Here is a 21,553-nt window from a genome sequence, read left to right on the forward strand (position 1 = left end):
CCCAACGGGGGCAACCAAGCCGGAACCACAACTGTAAACTCAAATGAAGGGCGGGTGCTGTGTCCCCCAAGGAAGAGCGAGAAAGAGACTTTACTGGTAAGTTATACAAAAGTCTCCTTTTCTCGCCCATATTCCTTGGGGGACACAGGAAACCATGGGACGTTCCAGAGCAGTCCCAGAAGGGAGGGACCAGAACAACCAGACCAACACCCAGAGGCATCAATCAACTGCCGCCTGCAACACCAGACGGCCTAAAGCAGCGTCAGCCGACGCATGAGTATGCACCCTGTAGAATTTGGTGAAGGTGTGCAAGGAGGACCAAGTGGCCGCCTTGCAAATCTGCTCCGTAGAAGACCGATTCCTCTGAGCCCAGGAAGCCCCGACCGCTCTAGTGGAGTGAGCGGTAACACCAAGGGGCGGAACCTTGCCCTTGGCGAGATAAGCCTCAGTAACAGCCGTCTTGACAAAACGGGCGATAGCAACTTTGGACGCCGCCATCCCTCTGCGCGACCCCTCCGGAACCACAAAGAGTGAGTCAGTACGCCTGAAAGAGCTGGTTACCTCCAGATAAACCTTCAGCGCCCTGACAACGTCCAGGCGATGAAGCTTCCGCTCCCGGGGGTGGGAAGGGGAAGGACACAAGGAGGGGAGAACGATGTCCTCGTTCAGATGAAAGGTGGAGACCACCTTAGGAAGGAAGGAAGGGACCGGACGAAGAACCACCTTGTCCTGGTGGAACACTAGGAAAGGTTCCAGACAGGAGAGTGCAGCCAATTCGGACACCCTCCGAAGAGAGGTGACGGCTACAAGGAAAATAACCTTGCAGGACAGAAGCCGCAAGGAAACAGTCCGCAGAGGCTCGAAAGGAGAAGCCTGGAGCGCAGAGAGAACCAGGTTCAGGTCCCAGGGCGGTACCGGAGGGCGGTACGGAGGAACCGCGTGAGCCACGCCCTGAAGGAAAGTCTTGACAGGACCAAGGGGGGCCAGTGGGCGCTGAAACAAAATGGACAGCGCAGACACCTGACCCTTCAAAGAACTAAGACCCAGACCTTGGGCAAGGCCACTCTGAAGGAAAGACAAAACGGTGGGGAGAGAAAAGCGGAGCGGAGGAATCCCCAGATCGGCACAGAACCCCAAATAGGTCCTCCAGGTCCTATAATAGATCCTAGAAGAGGACGGCTTACGAGCGCGGATCATGGTGCGGACGACGTCCGCAGAAAAACCCCTACGCGTCAGGACGGTGGTCTCAACAGCCACGCCGTCAAACGTAGGGACCTTAAACGCGGGTGGAAGATCGGTCCCTGAGAGAGAAGATCTTCCCTGGCGGGCAGCGGCCAGGGCGCGTCCGCCAGGAGCAGCATGAGGTCGGCGTACCAAGACCGGCGGGGCCAGTCCGGAGCGACCAGAATCACCGAGACGCCTTCCGCCGCGATCTTCCAAAGGACCTTGGGCAGGAGTGGGATGGGGGGGAATATGTATGGACGCGCGAAGCCTCGCCAAGGAAGAACGAGGGCGTCGGCTCCGCAAGCTCCCGGATCCCTGGCCCTGGACAGATAGGCGGGGACCTTGTGATTGAACTTGGAGGCCATGAGGTCCACGTCCGGCATGCCCCAACGAAGGCAAATGGCCTCGAACACGTCCGGGTGAAGAGACCACTCGCCGGGGTCGACGGTGGTGCGACTGAGGAAGTCCGCCGCCCAATTGTCCACCCCTGGAATAAAAATTGCAGATAGAGCCGGGACGTGGGCTTCCGCCCAAAGGAGAATGCTGGTGACCTCCCGCATCGCTGCTGCGCTGCGAGTGCCCCCCTGGTGGTTTATGTACGCCACGGCCGTGGCGTTGTCCGATTGCACACGAACTGGATGACCCCGCAGCAGATGAGTCCAGTGTCGCAGAGACAGAAGGGCCGCTCTCAGCTCCAGGACATTGATCGAGAGTATGGAGACCAAATGCCCTGGACGGATCGGGGAGGAAACACGCCTCCCCAGCCTAAGAGACTGGCATCGGTTGTAACCACCAGCCAGTTGAGCGGCAGAAAGGACTTGCCCAGAAGAGGGGCCTGTAACCACCAGCAGAGAGATGACCGCACCGGAGGCGATAGACGGAAGGGATGGTCCAGAGACTCCGGCGATTTGTCCCAGGAGGAGAGGATCGCCCGTTGGAGAGGGCGGGAGTGAAACTGCGCAAATGGGATCGCCTCGAAGCAGGCAACCATCTGCCCCAAGACCCGCATGCAGAAGCGGAAGGACGGTCGACGGTGGAGAAGGAGACCCCGAATCGCCCGACGGAGGGTCAGACGTTTTTCCGAGGGAAGACGTACCTCCGCCGCTCCCGTGTCTAAAAGCATTCCCAGGAAGACCAGATGTCTGGAGGGGGGAAGGGAGGACTTGGGGAAGTTGATGACCCAACCGAACCTCGCCAGGGTCTCTAGAGTGAGATCCACGCTGGCAGCCGCTTGAGAAAGGGAAGGAGCCTTGATGAGGATATCGTCCAAGTACGGCAGCAGAAAAACACCCCTGGAGCGGAGTAAGGCCAAAACCGGGGCCAGGACCTTGGTGAACACCCGGGGGGCTGTCGCCAGCCCAAAGGGAAGGGCGACAAATTGGAAGTGAAGGTCCCCCACGGCGAATCGGAGGAAGCGATGGTGACACCGGGCTACCGGAACATGGAGGTAGGCATCCTGTATATCGATGGAAGACATGAAATCTCCCCGCTCCAGGGAAGCCACCGCGGAACGGAGGGACTCCATCCGAAACCGTCGAAGGAGGAGAAAACGGTTGAGCCTTTTGAGGTCCAAAATGGGCCGCACCGAACCTCCCTTCTTGGGAACTACAAAGAGGTTCGAATAGAACCCTTGGAACCTTTCCTCTAGAGGAACGGGGGTAATCACCCCCCTGTCCAGTAAGGCTTGAACAGCCGCGGAGAACGCGGCCGCGCTTTTCGGGTCCCGCGGAGGGCGGGAGCGAAAGAACCGATCTGGAGGTAAGGACGCGAATTCGATTTTGTATCCGGAAGACACAATTTCGAGAGCCCAGGCGTCGGAGACGTGAGCCATCCAGACGTCCCTGAAAAGGAGGAGCCGGCCCCCCACCCGGGTGGGTGGGGGCGCACCTTCAGGCAGAGGACTGCTTTGCTGCGGGTGTGCGGGCAGCCTGCGGCCTGCGCCAGGAGGGCTGCGCCCGAAAAAACGGCTTCCTACGCTTATCCTGGGGAGGGGCCGAAGCGGCAGCTGCGGGGCGAGCCCCAGAGGTCCTGCGGGAGGACCGAAAACGAGACGCACCAGGGCGTCCGCGGGGGGCGCCCCTGGCTTGGGGTTGAGGAAGATGGGTGCTTTTACCACCCGTGGCTTCCGAAATAAGCTCGTCTACGCGGGCCCCCGAAAAGGCGGGAACCCGCAAAAGGTAGCCCCGCCAAGGAACGTTTGGAGGCAGCGTCCGCTTTCCAAATCTTCAGCCAGAGTTCCCTCCTGACGGAAACGGCCAGGGCGGAGGAGCGTGCTATAAGGGCTCCCGCATCAAGGGAGGCCTCACAAACAAAATTTCCAGCCCGAACAATAAGCTGGGCCAAGGAACGTAGGTCCTGGATGGGGACGTCCGAGTCCAACTCCTGCTCCAGCTGCATACCCCAAGCAGAGATTGCTTTACCCGCCCAGGCAGAGGCAAAAACCGGTCTGAGGGCAGAACCGGAGGCAGCAAAAATGCCCTTGGAAAGGGACTCCATACGACGGTCCTCCGCTGACTGAAGAGAGGACCCGTCGGGAACAGGAATGGCCGTGGTCTTTGACAGACGGGCCACAGGGGGGTCCACCTTGGGTGGGAACGACCAGGTGGCCACGACATCTGCTGGAAAAGGATAGCAAATATCCAGCTTCTTGGGATTGACAAAACGGGCGTCCGGGCGAGCCCAAGCCTTAGACACCACGGAGGAGAAATCAGAGTGGATTGGAAAGACTTTGGAGGCCTGCTTGGGTCTGATAAAGGAGACGCTAGCTGCGTCAGAGCTAGGGGGGTCATCTTGCACTTTAAAGGTGTCACGAATATCAGAGATGAGTTGACCCATCGCTGAGGCTAGCTTGGACGGCAGAGCCGAGTCCATTTCCAAATCCGAAGCCGCCAATTCACCTTCAGAGGGCGAATCCTTTGGAGAGGAGAGGCCCGTCTGAGTGCGCACGCGTGGCGGAGAGAGAGAGGCATCCGAGGAGGAGGCGCGCTCTACTCTAAAACGCTTCTGAGAGTGCCTAGCTCGGGAAGGGTCACTAAGAGAGGGTGAACCCGCCGCAGCGGCAGAAGCGGTGGACCCGGAGGGTGCGACAGTAAGAGTGGCATCCTGCGGGGTAGGCGGCCTGTGGAGGCTTTCCACGGCCTGGGACAGGGATCTAGCCCAGTCAGGCGGGTCAGAGGAAGCAGGGAGCGACACAGCAGGCGACTGAGGCTGCGGTGGAGCCCGGCATGCAGGACAGTGCGGATCAGACTGCCCCCGGGGAAAAGGTTCCCTACAAGCGGTACAGGCATGGTACCAAGGCTTGGCGGCTGCAGAAGGGTCTGACATGGTGAAAAAAATGTTGCACTTAAAGGGGGAGACCCCAGAGAAAAAAACGGAACAGGGATTACACCCAGGCAGCAGCACTGGTGGCACGGAGGGGGTTAACAGTCCTACCAGACCCGCGGACAGCGCAAGCGGCAGTAGTAAGGGCAGCAGACTGAAGGAGGCTGTGGAGGAGTGGCAGCAGGCACGGAGGGTGACTCCTGAGGAAAGATGAAGAGCTTCAGGATCGGACGGCAGCAGAGGATTCCACGCAGCACTAGAGATGTGCTGCCCGACGAAGCAGGAAGCAGCGGAGCGCATGTGGGGAAGCTCCGTCCCCCCGCCGCGCTGAAGGAGAAGGCAGAGGCGCGCGCGCGCGGCAAAATGATTTAACCCCCAAAAAAGATGAAGTGCCGGCCAAGCTAAAATGGCGCCGTTCGCGCCAAGTACGCGGCCCCCGCCGCGCCTGGATGAGGCAGACGGCCTCCTGCCCACAGCCGTCCCCCTGATGCCCTGCCGCTGGAGAAGACCGAAGTCCCCCCAAAGGATGCCCGGTAAGTTGCCGGCCCTGTTATGCCCATAAGAGCCCCCAAGAGAAAATGTGTCCCTGAAAAGGGGCACCGAACCTCCCAGCTGGGATGGTAGGGAATGTGGGGAGGCGGTCTAACTGAAGTTCCCCCTCACCATTAAGGTGCCCCCAATGAAAATGTGCCCCTGAAAGGGAGAGGGGGGGAGGGGGGTTGGGGGGAGGATGATGGATGGAAAACGCTCGTGGGTCGTAGCAGCGGTGGGAGGGAGGGAAAGGGGGAGGCTGGAGCAGCCACTCTCACCATCCGCTGTCTTCACCCTCAATCCATCCAGCAGGGTCGCCCCTTCAGCTACTGGCACCGCAGTGGCAGGAAGCCGGGGGAGGGACTTGGCGTGCGGGCGACCCTTGAGCTGGCGGGACGCAGGGGAGCGAGGCTGCCCTGGTCCACCTTGTCTTCTGTGGGGGAGGCGGCAGTGCGGAATTACCGGCACTGGCGCAACTCAACCCCGGGAGAAACAGAGGGGTCTAGTGCGCCTCTGTTGTCCCTGCAAGTAGAAAAAAAAACGAATTAAAAACAACAAATAACGCAAAAAATAAAAAATTATAGGAAAGCGACCCTGCCTAAGCAGGGAGTGTCTTGCCTCCTTGGACACTAAGCAAAAACTGGCAGTCTCTCTCTCCAGGCTGAGGGTATAGCTGATGGAGGAGGGGCTTACAGCTTTCACTTAGTGTCACGCCTCCTAGGGAGCAGAGCTATACCCATGGTTTCCTGTGTCCCCCAAGGAAAATGGGCGAGAAAATAATTTTTAGTCCCAAATGAATAAAAAATCTGCCCCCCTCCCCAAAGGTGTCCATAGCCATTAAGGTGACCATATTTATATAAGTATACTGAATAATGATACTATAGCAGCACTGTGAGGCTTCATGCAATCGTGTGCATCAGAGCTCATCCTCTAACAGGAGGTTGATATCATTGTCTGCTATTGCGCGGATACAGTGCATGCCCGGTCAAGAGCACCATCTCTACCTGCTTGCTAGTGCACATTACATTTGCTTCTCCTCCCTCTCTGCTGTTAGTACCCTCCTACACTACTGCAGCCAGGCTGCTATAAACATAGGATTTTATTAAAAGGCAAATACCAACAAAAGACAAATAAACAGCTTGGAAAATTCCCTGCCTTGTTAAGAGGTTTATTTTCTCTGTATCTCTCTTCTTGTTTTAATTCTGGATTGAAAGCTTGAATTTACACATGGAAGTGCATATCTAGAGAGGTTAAAGGGGTTTTCCAGGACTCAAACATTATTTTTTTTTTATGAAGATCGGGAATTAAAAATCAAACAGCGTAACAGTACAAGTGTGAGAAACAAAGTAGAATTTTTTTTTAAAAACAATCCCAGCCTGCAGCAAATCTTTGGGGATCCTGGAAAAACCCCTTTAATAAGTGTGTAAGCAACAGTGGAATATCTAAATTACAGAAATGATGGAAACATAAGGGAATGAAGAAAAACAGTTCACGTAGAACAGCCAGCTTAATAAAGCAGTACTCACCTGAGGTGCTACATAATATGGGGTAAACTGTGGAGTCATTAGGTCCCCCTGGTCTATTTTTGCAAAACCAAAATCACACAATTTCACTGGAGCATCCTGCAAATAAACAGTTAAAAGCAATATATGGTTGAATTTAAAGGGTACCTATTTAGCAACTGTAGAATGACTGGAGTTTGCAAGTTTTATGAGGAAGGGCTGATCGGAGACTCGTGGAGACATCACTTTTTGAAAATATTTTTTTTCAAAGGCTCTCCAAACATCTAATAAAATGTATGCTGCTTTGTAGATGATGTGTGCTTATTTTTATTTTATCATCTCTGCATTTTGCCTTACAGTAAAAATTAATAAAACCATATTAAAAAAGGCAAAACATTTATAAAAGAACCAACATATAATGTTGAGTAGTGAGAATATGATGTTTTATTCTGCTACATTCTGCTCCTTACTGCCTACTAGCCAGTTAATGAAGTTGTGTCATCTCAGACTTTGATGTCATATCACTAGGATATGCCACCAAAGTCACATAGGTGCTGGTTCCACCTCTGAAACCTGCACCTTTTTCCAGAACAGGCAATCACGGTGAGCTCTCCATTCATTTCTATGGCAGTTACGGAAATAGCAGAGCGAGCACGCTTGGCTATTATTGGAAGTTCTGAAGAAAGAAATGGAGAGTTCACTGCGCAAGCATGGCAATCGCTGCATTTACTTCTATTGCATGGTCACTTCATTCACTACTAATTTCGTCAGTCCTATAGAAACGAATGGAGGGTGACTGTACATGCGCGGCTGTTCTCTGTTCACTTTGTGTCCTGTTCTGGAGATAAGTGTAGGTTCCAGAGATGGAATCCACACCTATCTGACATTGGTGGAATATCCTAGCGATATACCACCAATGTCTAAGATAAGACAACCCCTGGCAAAAAAATAACAACTTTCATATCCTCACTCAAGATGAGAATAACGTTTGTACTGATTTTCCCTGCCCCTACCTAATGCTGTCAGCCATCACAGCTGTCAAAAGTGCTGACATAGTCCCTTTAAGGGTGCATTCAGACGACCATATTTATGGGTCTGCATTCGTTCTGTAATTTTGCGGAACGAGTGCGGACCAATTTATTTCAATAGAGCTGCAAAAGATGCGGACAGCACATCCATAGTTTCGTTCCACGGCCACACAAAAAATATAGAGCATGTCCTATTTTGGTCCGGACAAGAATAGGTATTTCTATATAGGGCTGGCCCTGTGCGTTCCGCATTTTGCCGGTATCTGTGTTTTGCGGACTGCAAAACACTTACAGTTGTCTGAATGTAGCCTAAAATTGATGGCCTAACTTTAGGTTAGGCCATCAATATCAGATAATCAGCAACCAACTTTTAGCAAACCCCAATTAGCAGCATAATAGGGCTGAGGTGGTACCTTCAGTTCTTACCAGGAACAGCTTTGTACTTTTAGTAGTCACTGGGGTAGATTTACTAATCACTACTAATGTACCAGAATTCTGGTACTATTTGTGCCCAAAAAAATTAGGGTATATGTGATTCAGATGTTTTTTGAGTGGTAAAAACAAAGGAACAAATGAAGTATAACATTTGAATATTATACAGGCACACGTAGGATGAACCCATTAGTTTACTGTTACTGCAAGGAAAGAAGTTATCTGCTAGTAAAAGATAGATTAGTAGAATCTGGATAACAGTATGACAGCTCTATTGTTATCTTTGAAGGTCTGGATAAACAGTACTATTTATCAGTGTAATGTGTGATGTCTAATTGAGTCACTCAACCCCTTTCCCTCTTTGGCCGCAGTGAATGGTCTGACTGAGAAAGTCAAGGTAGACCGTTTGCTGTGCTAAATGTCCAAGTAAAGAAGTTGTTAAAAGAGCCAGGACAGGAATAATACATGGAGTGACTTCAAAAGATTATAGCCAGAAAACCGTCCACCCGATCTTTTGTATAAAAAAATAAATGTACATAGAATATTAACAATGTTAGTAGGCGATTAAAAAATCAATGGTAATGTCCCTTTATGACTGATAGTTTGACCCAGAGTCCCAAAATAGTCCATAAGAACCTTATTTAGGGGAAGCCAGTACAGAATCATTATGCACAAGCATCAACATCTCAGCCTCCTAAAACCAACTAATCCTAACACTTATAACCTGTCACTGGAAAATGCAATGCAGTCTACAGGTAGCATGTTGGGCAGATTGATAAGGTGGGAAAAATTTCAGTAAAACTTTTTACATTTAAATATCTGCAATTTCTGAACTTAAGACCACCCCTGTTTACAGCAGTCAATGACTGACAGCTATCTCTGTATACACACTTCCACAGAGAATGCTATTGAGGACTGATAAAACCTCCCCCCTGTACAGGTATCAGTGACTGACAGCTATCTATGTATACACACTTACACAGAGAATGCTATCAATCACTGATAACACCTCCCCCATGTACAGGTATAAATGACTGACAGCTATCTATATATACACACTTACACAGAGAATACTATCAATCACTGATAACGCCTCTCCTGTGTACAACTGAAGCCAGAAAGAGTAGAGATATAATATGCTGTCTGAAGTTTGCATTGCATTTTGTGGCGACAGGTTCTCTTGTGGTAATAATGGATGGACAGGTCCTTTTTTCTCCTCTATAGTTGTTGCATTCATACACATTGTACAATCTAGTTTTTTTTTCATGGTATCATTCAACCCCAGGGTTTTTAATAAGCAGTAAACTGCATAATGCCTCATTCATGTGAGAGATAAACTGATGGTTTTGCATGCAAGTTGAATCAGTTTTCAGTTTTTTTGTCAAGATTGTATCTATTTTGTAACCGGTTTTCATACGCGTAAAGAAAACTTGAAGAACACACAACATCTCTCAACAACCATATGTGAAAAATAGAGTGCATCCAGGTGCCATGCTTGTAGTCACTTTTTTTTTCCACTGACATGAATGGACCAGTGCTGCGTGAAAAACTGATGAATTCAGAACAAGCTAAGATTTTTCCTTAATAGACAGTCAGTGAAAAACAATGCCCGTGTGCATATACCCTTTGAAATGAATGGGTCAGTGTTCAGTCCGGATGCTACCCATTTTAAAAACTGACTACATCTGTAAAGAAAACTTGCTTGTGCGAAATTAGCCTATGGGTTAATATCTACAGTACTTGGTCTCAGTCTGGTTTCTGAGACCACATGGAAAGGTGGGCTTTTTAGATATGGTCACATGTGCAGGGCTGCATGGCGGCTTTTTTTTGCTGTAGTGCTGTGCCAGTGGGTTGGTGTGGCCCAGTGACTAAAGGGGTGCTGTTGGGATACCAGGTCTCGTGGACTGTAGGTGTTGTGTGTGCTGGTCGCCATGTAGTGCTGAGCTAAATTAGAGCAGGGACCATCTCAAAAGAGGCTACGTGGATGTGGTGAATGATCAAAACATATACAAAGACTTTCGTGTTCATGTTTAGAATAGATATATATTATATATTCTGCTTGGTAGCATTACATCAATGTGGATGTGCAGCTTGGCAGAATGGATGGACATAAGATCACTATCACAGCTACTGGACATGCTCCCTTATTCCATCGTAATGGACCCCAACTGATTGCCTTCCGTCTACAATGCTACGTAAAATGCCTGACTGCATTATTTCAGAGGCATACCTCATCTTGTTTTCTAGCAGACCTATACTCCAGGATCAAGGTCCATTGTAACATCTGACAACCATGACTGAGAAGTCTCTTGATGAGTATTACTCTATATTGTTTTCTTAGGACTTGCATTGCCCAACTGAGACTCTCTGAAGCTAATGTGGTATTGAACCTTTGTTGATTTGCTTACTGTGTCAGGATTTCAGTCGACTTACCCTGCAATCTGATAATCCTGACCACTGTAATACCGGATATAAAAAGGGAAAAACAACTTTCAGACCAGCAAGTAATAGGCAGATGATGCTCTGAGCATGGGACAGTAGAGCTGCAGCCAGGCTGGAACTTAAGCTACGGCAGGACCAGGAAAAGAGGCCATCACACATTTACCAGTCTGAAAGCAGTCTTAAGGCCTCTTTCACACGGGCGCGTGCGGCCCTTGGTCGTGCTGCGGCCCGCAAAGCACGAGCACAGTCCGTGGGGCAGCCGCATCGGATCGCGGACCCATTCACTTGAATGGGTCCGCGATCCGGCCGTTCCGCAAAAAGATAGGACATGTTCTATCTTTTTGAGGAACGGAAGTACGGGAGGAAACCCCACGGAAGCACTACAGGGTTCCGTTACGTGCTTCAGTTCCGCACCATTCCGCATCTCCGGATTTGCAGACCCATTGAAGTGAATGGGTCCACATCCGTGATGCGGAATGCCCACGGAACGGCACCCGTGTATTGCAGATCCGCAAATGCGGTCTGCAATATGGCAACGGGGCGCACACGCCCGTGTGAAAGAGGCCTAAAGGGCATTTGTCAGCAGATTTGTACCTATGAAATTGATTGACCTGTTACATGTGCACTTGGCAGCTGAAGGCATCTGTGTTGGTCCCATGTTCTTATGTGTCCGCATTACTGAGGAAAATTAATCTTTCAATATGTGCAAATGAGCCTCTAGGAGCAACGGGGGCATTGCTATTACACCTAGAGGCTCTTCTCTATCTGCAACTGTCATGCCCTCTGACTGACAGAGCCAGGCATGATGACGTTTACACTGCCTGGCCCTGTCAATCATTGCGCAGAGCCTCTAGATGTTACGGCAACGCCAACTTTCCTCTAGAGGCTCATTTGCGGATATAAAAACTTCATTTTTCTCAGCAAAACGGTCACATATGAACATGGGACCAACACAGATGCCTTCAGCTGCCAGGTGTACATGCCTTTTAAACCTTTACAAATGGTAACTGCTTACAGTTACATTTCCTTAAGGTAAATGTGCAATTCTAAAACTCATTGCAAATAAATGAAAAATATCTTTAGGACAAAGGATCAGCAGGATCTTACCAAAGAGTTATCTTTAAAGAGCAAGTTCTCTGGTTTCAGATCTCGGTGTGCAATGTTTAGCGAGTGACAATGCTGCAGGGCCAAAGCGATCTGTAAAAAGAAAATTCAAGTCAGTCCATTTACTTGTACTGTTTAGATGGTAACTGCTTTATTGTGAGATGAGCTGCAATAAAGCCGAATCGTGCAGACCCATCGGGCAACAAAGTAGTCACGCTCATGAACATCTCTGCTCTTACCACACACTAGAGAGCCTGAAACGCCTTAGATATACTCAACCTTTCAGCTCCAAAGTGATTGGCAACACCAGGGTGTGTAAGAATCTGAAAACTACAATGGACAAGGAACTAATGACATACCGAAACGCTTCTTAGAGAAGCAGAGATTGAATCAAATGAAAGCTATAATCTTGTACATCTGCACTGAGGGAAGTGGGGAATACTGAACTTTTCATTCATTGGAATTACAAATTTCAGCTATGAACCTACAAAACTCTATAAAATCAGCAACCAGGAATCAAGAGTACGGCCATTTATTGTGTTGATCATATGATTTAGCCCATGATGGACTCGCAGTCCACTGCTTATGGTAACCCCAGAAAAAAAAAGGAATTACGAAGTGTGGCTGAAATAAAACAGTTATGCCATTGACAGCGTGCATCACATAATCGGATTATAACAAAGCAGGCAATAAGTGAGAACCTATGTCGCTTTAATATGCCTTTAGCCCTTTAGTTGTTCATTGCACGACTGCTGGTGGAAGCTTCTGGAACTTGCCTGCTTTGTTACTTGGCTGGCTTGCTTCTCAGTGAAGTGCCGGTGCTGGCTGATTCTGTGAAACAGCTCGCCCCCCTCCATCATCTCCATAACAATTAGGAGCCGTGCCCTGTTCAAAAGTGTTAATTTAAAGAGCGGGTCAAATATCAGTGAGTATGCAATTAATGCTGATGCTGGTCAACGGAAGGCGCAACCTTGCCTTTCTCTCCCCTGCCCACCCCATTCGTTGTCGGATAGATTTGGTTTGGTTTGGGTGAAGGTCGCGCCCCAGATTGACAGCACTGGCACTTCTCTTCCAGCAGTGATAAAACTCAACGTTCCTGCTGTTCTGTGCAGTCCCATGTGTTGTGGTACCAGAGGAACACTAGGCTACCAGTTTAATAGTGGGGGGTAGCTATTTGAAAAAAGCCAGCTTTATACATCTGCTTGAGGCCATGAGATCCCCTAATCTATCTCATTATATATCAATGATATCTTTTGTAATTACAGAAAACGTTTGACCTGTCCATCTGCTGTCCTGGTAAATATCTTATCTTGTAAGGAACTATGCAGATAAGGTTGCTATCCATTCTTGGTTTAGGGTGGATTAGCGCATTTTCCTAAAATTCACGCCTATGTCTCTATCTGTCATTGCTGGGTAGTCTGAAATGTTGGATGAGAACCAAATGTTCTGGACATGTCAACACTTGTGACTGGCCCTTCGTGTAATGGAGCAGATACATTATGTAACACCACTGCAACTTTAACCCTGACACTTGAAAGTTCAGCAGAAGTGTGCCACATAGCCAGCTGCTTTCAGACAGACTCTAAAAACAGGGGACGCTAAATATAGCTAGTATCTGGTGACCAGCCAAGTGCCAAACTGACCATTTTACGGCAATAACTGATTGTTTTCTAATACAGAATGCCAGGGTCAGCGCGGGCACGTTCTCCGGCACCGTAAGTGACCGATGAAGGACTATTGAAAAGTTCAGTGCAGTGGAAGCATAATTTTACTGCATCATTCATGCATATTCTTGAGAAAAGAATAGCAGTTGTACGAGTGCCTAAAAATAGCAGCACATAAGGAATTAAGAATCGACACAAAACGCAGAATAAACCCTTCCGAACTAGGTCTTCCTATTACTGGACAGCTTACATTTGTTACAGGGAAAACTATTGGAGGTCACATTTCTGCAAAAGAGTAAAGTACATGTAATCAAGTGGCAGAATACATAGCTGTTACTGAGGCCATCAGCTCCATCGCACAGAATTGCCTGGTCTTACCTGGGGCTTGATTCGTGGGGGAACTGCACACTGTTTGCATAAACGTCAAGTATTTGTACAATGTTTGGATGTGATGCGCACAACATATGTAGTCGTACCTTGAAGAAAAAAAGGGGACTGGCGTTAGTAACGGTTAGTTACTAAATTAACTGATTACTGACAGAGGTCTAATTGCAATCAAGAGGACAACCTGGCATTCTTTCAGCGACAACTCATGCAAAAAGGTGGATAGTGGCACCAGCCTGGTAAAACATGCGGGTACTCCAGCACCACACTGGAATCAGATATTTACAATTGTGGCCAAAGGTTTTGGGACTGACACAAATTTTGGTTTTCACAAAGTTTGCTGCTTCATGGTTTTTCAATCTTTCTGTATACAGAAATAGAATTGTAATATTTTAAAAGTTTATTTCCAGTGTTGACCCTTCTTTTACAAGTCTTCTGCAGTTCATCCTGGCATCCCGGATATCAGCTTCTGGGACAAATCCTGAATGATGGCAAACCATTCTGGTCTCATCAGTGCTTGGAGTTTATCACAATTTTCTGTGCTTGTTAAGGATTGACTACAGGTTCTCAATGGGATTGGGATTTGGGAAGTTTCCTGGCCACAAACCCAAAATGTCAGTGTTTTGGTCACCGAGCTACTTAGTTATCACTTTTGCATTGTGACATGGTGCTCCATCATGAAGGAAAAAGCATTGTTCAGCCCCAAATTGCTCCTGGATGGTTGGGAGAACCTGCTCTTGGATGATGTTTTGATACCAGTCTTTATTCATGGATCACAGTCTGAACGGGCTTCATCTGAGAAAATAACTTTACCCCTGTCCTCTGCAGTCCAATCCCTGTCCTTGATGTGTTTCTTTGAGAGGTGGTGTCTCTCCTGTCCTTCTTGCTGTGCATGCAGATGCACTCACACCTGCATGGTGCCATTCCTAAACAAGCTTCTCATCCAAGGGAGTGGGTTTAAGAACATTGCCATGAATAAAGACTGATATCAAAACATTCTCCAAGAGCAACTTCTCCCAACCATCCAGGAGCAATGTGGTAATGAACAATGCTTTCTTTCAGCATGATTGATCACCATGTCACAAGGCAAAAATGAGAACCAAGTGGCTTGGTGAACAAAAGCATTTAAATTTTTGGGTCCGTGGCCAGGAAACTCCCTAGATCTCAATCCCATAGATTATCTGTGGTCAATCTTCAAAAAGCAGGTGGACAAACAAAAGTATGGAAATTAAACTTGAAGCGCGGATTAGGCAAGTATGGGTTGTCATCAGTCAGGATCTGACCAAGAAGCTGATATCCAGCTTGCCAGGGTGAACTGCAGAAGACTTGTAGAAGAAGGGTCAACACTGGAAGAATATTGAGTCTTTGCATAAACTTAATAGATTTGTCAATGAAAGTTAAAAATCTTATGAAAAGCTGATAAGGATACTTCAGTATACCACAGAAACATCTGACATAAAGACCCAAAAACACCGAAGCACCGAAAAACTGAATTTGTGTTAGTCCTGAAACTTTTGGCCACAACTACAGATATGATACTATTAATAATAATGATATTACTTCTTCCATAAATAACTGAAGTGCAGACTGATGCCCAGCTAGTAGTCACAAGAATAGCCATTGATGTATCTGTGTAGGTTCTCATTCATCAAGGTCATGGTAAATCAACAGTAGTAAGTCAGCACAAATGGACTCGTATTTCTTTTCTCTTGAAGACATTTCACTAGTCAGTATACCTTCTACACGAAATCTTCAGTATTACATACTAGTGACTCATGCTTCAGATTATGCTGACTGACACATGAGTCACCAGTATCTAATGCCGGAGAATCCTTGCACAAGTTATTCTATTTGAGAAAGCCAGTTGCTGTGACTTACTACTACTGAAATAGCCACCGAAATGGGAACTCTTTTGTATCAGAATGATACTAACTGAGGAAGCAAGGATTTAAACGCTATACACACTTTTGCAACCAATTCCTTCTTATTCTTGAATGTAAAATGAAGCAACTTTTAAAAAAAAGTTGGGTTAGTCCATGACTAATGTAAAAAATAAAACTCAGAGATCATATAGTACATGACAATCTTTCTAACGAAGCTAGAACCAGCCCTGTACCTCACATGGATCCAGAGATCTCCCCATTCACTGCTCTGCTAGATTTATATTACGCTGACAGCTGAAGGGGCGTGTACTTTCTGCTGCAGCTCAGGAGGAATGCCCTTTCTGCTGGAGCTCTCTCCCTCTCTCTGCAGCTCTACCACACCTCAAGAGGCAATTGAAGGATGAAACTGAGCGTGGGAAGCCATCTCAGTGAGCCGGACAAAAAAAAATGTCGCTACTCCTTCTCCCCATCGCAGTTGACACTAAGGAGGCTCGTCCCTATCACCACCTGCTATTGGCTGAACCCCCCTCCCCCCCTCCACCCCCCGGCTTGGCGATATCAAAAATATTCCCACGATAAAAATATTAAGAAATTTATCGCGGTAACAATATATATTGTATATATAATACCCATTTAGAAGAGAAAAAAAACACTTTGGGCCACAAGGAGACATTATACTGTATGGGGGCAACAATTGCCTTATAGAGTATAATGTCTCCTTGTTGCACCCATACAGTATACAGTAATGTCTCCTTGTTTCCCCCCATAGTATACGGTATGGTGCCACAAGGAGACATTATACTGTATAGGGCTTATACAGTAAAATGTATCTGTGTTGCTCCACACATTACAGTAATGTCTCCTTGTGGCCCAATTGCCCCACACCATGTAATGAGGCACAGGCACACAGATTTAGAAATGAACGGGTCTGGATTCAATCCGCAAAGAATGCAAATCATATGCGGACCGAAAATACGGTGGTGTGCACAAGGCCTTAAAGGCATATCTGGGTGGACATTACATACAGCGCTGCTAAACATACAGGAGAATACAGCCCCACATACCTCTTACATCCAGTGATGTTTTCTTTGAGGTAGATGTTCTCCTTCCTCATCTTCTTCATTCAGAGATCAGACCGCCATGAAGATTTCTTCTAGCTGCGTCTCGTCTCTGAAGAATTTGACACACAGACATCTTAGTCTACTTTCACACTGGCGTTTTGGTTTCCGTTTGTGAGATGCGTTCAGGGCTCTCACAAGCGGCCAAAACGGATCAGTTTGTATTCTAATGCATTCTGAATGGAAAAGGATCCGCTCAGAATGCATCAGTTTGCCTCCGTTCAGTCACCATTAGTGTTGAGCGAACTTGTGTTAAGTTTGGCGTCTAAAGTTCGGGTTATCGAAGAATCGTGTTATGGATTCTAAATTCCGTTATGGTCCGTGGTAGCGGAATCTATAATGCGATTCTTTGGTAACCCGAACTTTAGACTGAACTTAAAACACAAGTTCGCTCAACACTAGTCACCATTACGCTCTGAAGGCTGCTTGCAGCGTTTTGGTGTCCGTCTGACGAAACGGAGCCAAACGGATCCGTCCTGGCACACAATGTAAGTCAATGGGGACGGAACCATTTTCACTGACAACAGAAAACGGATCCGTCCTCCATTGACTTTCAATGGTGTTCAAGACGGATCCGTCTTGGCTATGTTACAGATAATACAAACGGATCCGTTCTGAACGGATGCATGCGGTTGTATTATCGGTGCGGATCCGTCTGTGCAGATCCATGACGGATCCGCACCAAACGCGAGTGTGAAAGTAGCCTAAGATTCCTCACTTTTCCAACATCCTTCCCCTCGTGGTGCCTCTAAATCATCATCCTACTGCTATACATAATACTGTGCCCTTGGTGCTCCCCAAACACTATTCAACAGAAATTCTAGTGCCATACAGATAACCACCCCCAATAACTTACAGACTGCCCTCAGTAGAAATAGTGCCCTCTACAGTAGCCCCAATAGCAACCCCATTAGTAGTAGTGCCCTTCATATTGTACCCAATAATAATGCCCCACAGTACCCCCAATATTAATAATGCCCCCAATAGGGCATTAAGGCCCCCTATAGTGCACCCATTTATATAATGCTCTCTCCTAGTATAATGCCCCCATTTATAATGGTCCCCCCCCCGGTATAATGCCACCATATATATATAATTCTCTGCCACCCTCTAGTTCAAACCCTAATACTACCCCTCGTAGTATAATGCCCCCATGTATAATGATCTCCCCCTTTAGTATAATGACCACAATTATAATACTCCTCCTCCACTGCAGTATAATGCCCCCAATAAATAATACTCCTTCCCCACTGTAGTGTAGTGCCCCCTATATATGATGCTCTTCCTCCCACCAAAAGGTACTTCCCCCAGTACTGCCATACATAGATCTATTTAAAAAAAAAATAATAAAACACAAAAAAAAAACATTACACTCACCTGCAGGCCACATGTTTCTTCTGTCTTCAGGCCACAGGGCCTTAATTGAAGCTTCCTGGAGCAGGCCGTTGCTATAACATTCTGTGCCAGGTAACGGGCGGAGCGATAGCGTGGTCACATCATCGCGCTGTGCATGACCCGCCAAAGGAGGTCACGATGAGGTCATCGCCACCGCCTGCGCTGTTCTACTGCCACATGGCCTTCAGGCCTAGCAGCCGGTGGCCTATGAGGTTTAACGGCGGAGACAGGAGTCAGAAGCTCCCGTGCCCTGTGGCAAACTGCCGCCGCCTGCCTAGTGGTAGAAGCAGGTGTGACATCACAAAATATCAAGGTAATTAAGAAACGGCGATACCGCCATATCGCAGTTTCTTATTACCGCAGTATATCGTATCATACTGGTAAATCACCCAACACTAGTCACATGGCCTAGGCGCAGATCAGCCCCATAGAAGGGATTAGGGGCAGGACACCAAGCACAGCCGCTATACAATGTACAGCGATGTGCTTGGTGAGCGCCGGTGCCTTCCCAAATAACTGAACGGTGGGGGTCCAGGGTATAGGACTCCCACCGATAACATACTATCCAGACCTATTCAGAGTATAGGTCATCCGTATTTAAATCTCGGAAAACCCTTTTAAGATCTACTAAAAAAAACAACTAGTATCTATGGACATCTTTACACTGAGAACTGCTGTCCCACTCCATACAATAGATATTAGGCTTTCCTGTAGGTCAACTAATCATCATATGAAGTGCTAAACAAAAATCCACAAACCCCCTGAGAAGCTAATGTCCGACACAAGTGCCGTGTGACAGACTAGTATATGCAGGGCGAGAGCCCATTCTAATGTGTACTCAATGCGTCCAGCCCCATCTAACACAATAGGTTGTCCACAATAGCATGATTCTACCATGAAACCCATTGTGTGGGTCATTAACACACAAGTACCAACAGAGACCAGAAGATAAAAAAAGAACCTCTCGTCAATGGGATGTGTGGGCCTTTTCCAGAAAATGTTCATGATACATAGAGCCAAACGTGTCACATATTAAGAAAGCCTGTGATATTCGCCAGCCGTGATCCTGAACTGCTAAACTGCCAATTTCTTTGGTCTATTGATTGTCAAGGGTAAATAGATGAAAACTCTTGGACATTGTGTTTTTTTGCATTTTTACACCAAGCACCAGCCTGCATTCAAAGTGATGGAGAGAAGAATAAACTACAGTGGATAATGATCATGCCGGTCTAAGGAAAAAAAGTGATGCTGATAATAGAAGACAGAAAGCAACAAAAGCATGCAAGCATAGATATACACGCATGCTCGAAAATAAGGAAACAAAAGATACCAACCTAAAGCTTCAATAAAATAAGGTTATTATAAAAACAATTACACTGCAAAGTAGGGCAGTAACATAGCTTATAAATGGGGAAGAGCGAACTTCAGTTTACGCTGAATTGCGTTGTGGATTCCGTTACCACGGAACATAACGCAATACGTAATGCCTTTAGAGGCAATCCTTTATGCATTCTGTCATAATAGAAGTGTATGGCCAGCATAATGGATCTGTCTGGTTTCCGTTATACAGGAGACTGAGGACTCTATTATGACGGACTACATAACGGAGTGCCTCTAAAGGCATTCCGTCCTTGATTTGCGTTATGGTCCGTGGTAACGGAATCCATAACACAATTCACCTTATACACAAACTTCAAAAACTGAAGTTTGCTCATCCGTATTTGTAAGGCTTAAAAAATAAATAAATATATATATATATATATATATATATATATATATATATAATGGCAAAAAAATGAAGGCAGCACTCCAAATAGTGAAGAAAGTGGAAGCAGCTGGTTGGGTGAATAAACCTTCCACTTTCTTCACTATTTGGAGTGTTGCCTTCATTTTTTTGCCTTGTATCTACAACTTGGACCTTGGTCACAGGTCTGATAAGGAGGATTTTTTGCACCCGCTTTCTTTCCTGAGTGCTGCTTCTTTTCTTTATTATATATATATATCCCGTTCTATCTATCCCGTTCTATCTATAAGGCCTCATGCACACAACCGCAGTCGTGGTCTACATGCAATCTGTATTTTTTTTTGGACCCACTCATTTCCATGGGTCAGCAAAGAATGCGGACAGCACACAACTGTCATTCGTGTGCTATCTGCAGCCGTGCGTCCGTTCTGCCAATTATAGAACATATTCTATTCTTGTCCATTTTGTAGCGAGTGAGAAAGTTGCGGCATGCAAGTGGCTGGTATCCGTATTTTGTGGCTCCGCAGTTTGCACACCACAAAATGGATATGGCCGTCGTCTGCATGAGGCTTCATCCTGCAATACAGATCCGTAAGAAAGAAAAAAAAAATATTATATTTATATATATATATATATATATATATATTTTCCTCATTTCAGGGAAGAAACCCTTCTCGACTCCAAATCTGGCAATCAGAATCAATCACTGGATCAACGACCAATCTTCAGTAATTATAAAGTTTCATATTGCTGCACTTGAGGATGAGGGTAGGTCATCAGTATTGGGAAGGGGACAACCGCTTTAAGGCCTGGCAATCTCTGCATTTCAAACGCTATAACTTTTTAGTTTTCTGTGGACATGGCCAGATGAAGACTTGTTTTATGTGGGGCAAATTGTATTTTTAATGGCAATATTTTGGGGTACATCAAATGAAGTGTTTAATTAAAAAGAATAATAATAATTGGGCGACTGAAAAAAACAACGCAATTCTGCCATTGTTCTTAGGGCTTCATTTTTACTGCGTGGTAATAATGACATCTCAACTTTACTCTGCAGTTCAGTATCATTATGGGGATGTTTTTTGTTATGTTTCACTACTTCAAGTGCTTCAAAATTAAAAAGCGCTAGAAAAATAATATACTGCTTTGTCGCCATATTCTCAGGCATTCTATTATATCCTGATCAGAGGACATATGGAGCTCCCGCCGTCTAACCACTAAGATGCTGTGGTCGCCATTATCAGCGGCATCTGGGGGGGTTTAACTGCCAAGATCAGACTTAGCTCTGATCCCTACAGCAGCTATACAATGGACGGCCCTGTGCTTAGTATGCTGTAAGGAGACTGGATCACCACGGCCTCTTTAATCATCTCATTAGCATCAGGAGTCAGACCTCCGTTAATCACATATTGATGAACTATCCTGAGGATATAAATCAATAATAGAGCTCGCCAATCACTGATTAATCGATCATCTTTATCATATAATATAAATATACAAAAAATTGTTTCCAGACATACCAATGTCCAGGATTTAAAAAGTCCAATCCATGGAGACAGACAAAGGCACATCACTGCACTCCCACGTAGTGATGTCCTCTTGTCTGTCTCCGTGAATTGGACATTTTCAATCATGGACATTGGTAGGTCTGGAAATTATTTTTTGTATATTTATATTATATGATAAAGATGATCAATTAAGCAGAAATTGGCATGCTCCATTATTGTTTGGTGTCCTGGGGAAGTAGACAATCTAACTTCCGGGCAACGCCACTGATTTTG

The 21,553-nt window shown here is 46.7% G+C and overlaps 1 protein-coding gene across 2 annotated transcripts in view; it reads right to left on the reverse strand.

Moving 5' to 3' along the window:
* MAPKAPK5 (MAPK activated protein kinase 5) overlaps nucleotides 1-21,553 on the reverse strand; it is a 70,722-nt gene that overhangs the window by 41,271 nt on the left and 7,898 nt on the right. Inside the window, exons 4-7 of one of the 2 annotated variants that reach the window (XM_040416058.1) lie at nucleotides 13,626-13,724; nucleotides 12,361-12,513; nucleotides 11,588-11,677; nucleotides 6,603-6,698 (exon numbers count right to left, since the gene is read on the reverse strand). In XM_040416058.1, coding sequence (XP_040271992.1) covers nucleotides 6,603-6,698; nucleotides 11,588-11,677; nucleotides 12,361-12,513; nucleotides 13,626-13,724 — 438 coding nt within the window. The remainder of the gene's footprint in view (nucleotides 1-6,602; nucleotides 6,699-11,587; nucleotides 11,678-12,360; nucleotides 12,514-13,625; nucleotides 13,725-21,553) is intronic. The other variant, XM_040416057.1, reaches the window with a different exon arrangement.

The sequence above is a fragment of the Bufo bufo genome, chromosome 2 (assembly GCF_905171765.1).
Source record: "Bufo bufo chromosome 2, aBufBuf1.1, whole genome shotgun sequence".
NCBI classification, from domain to species: Eukaryota; Metazoa; Chordata; class Amphibia; order Anura; family Bufonidae; genus Bufo; species Bufo bufo.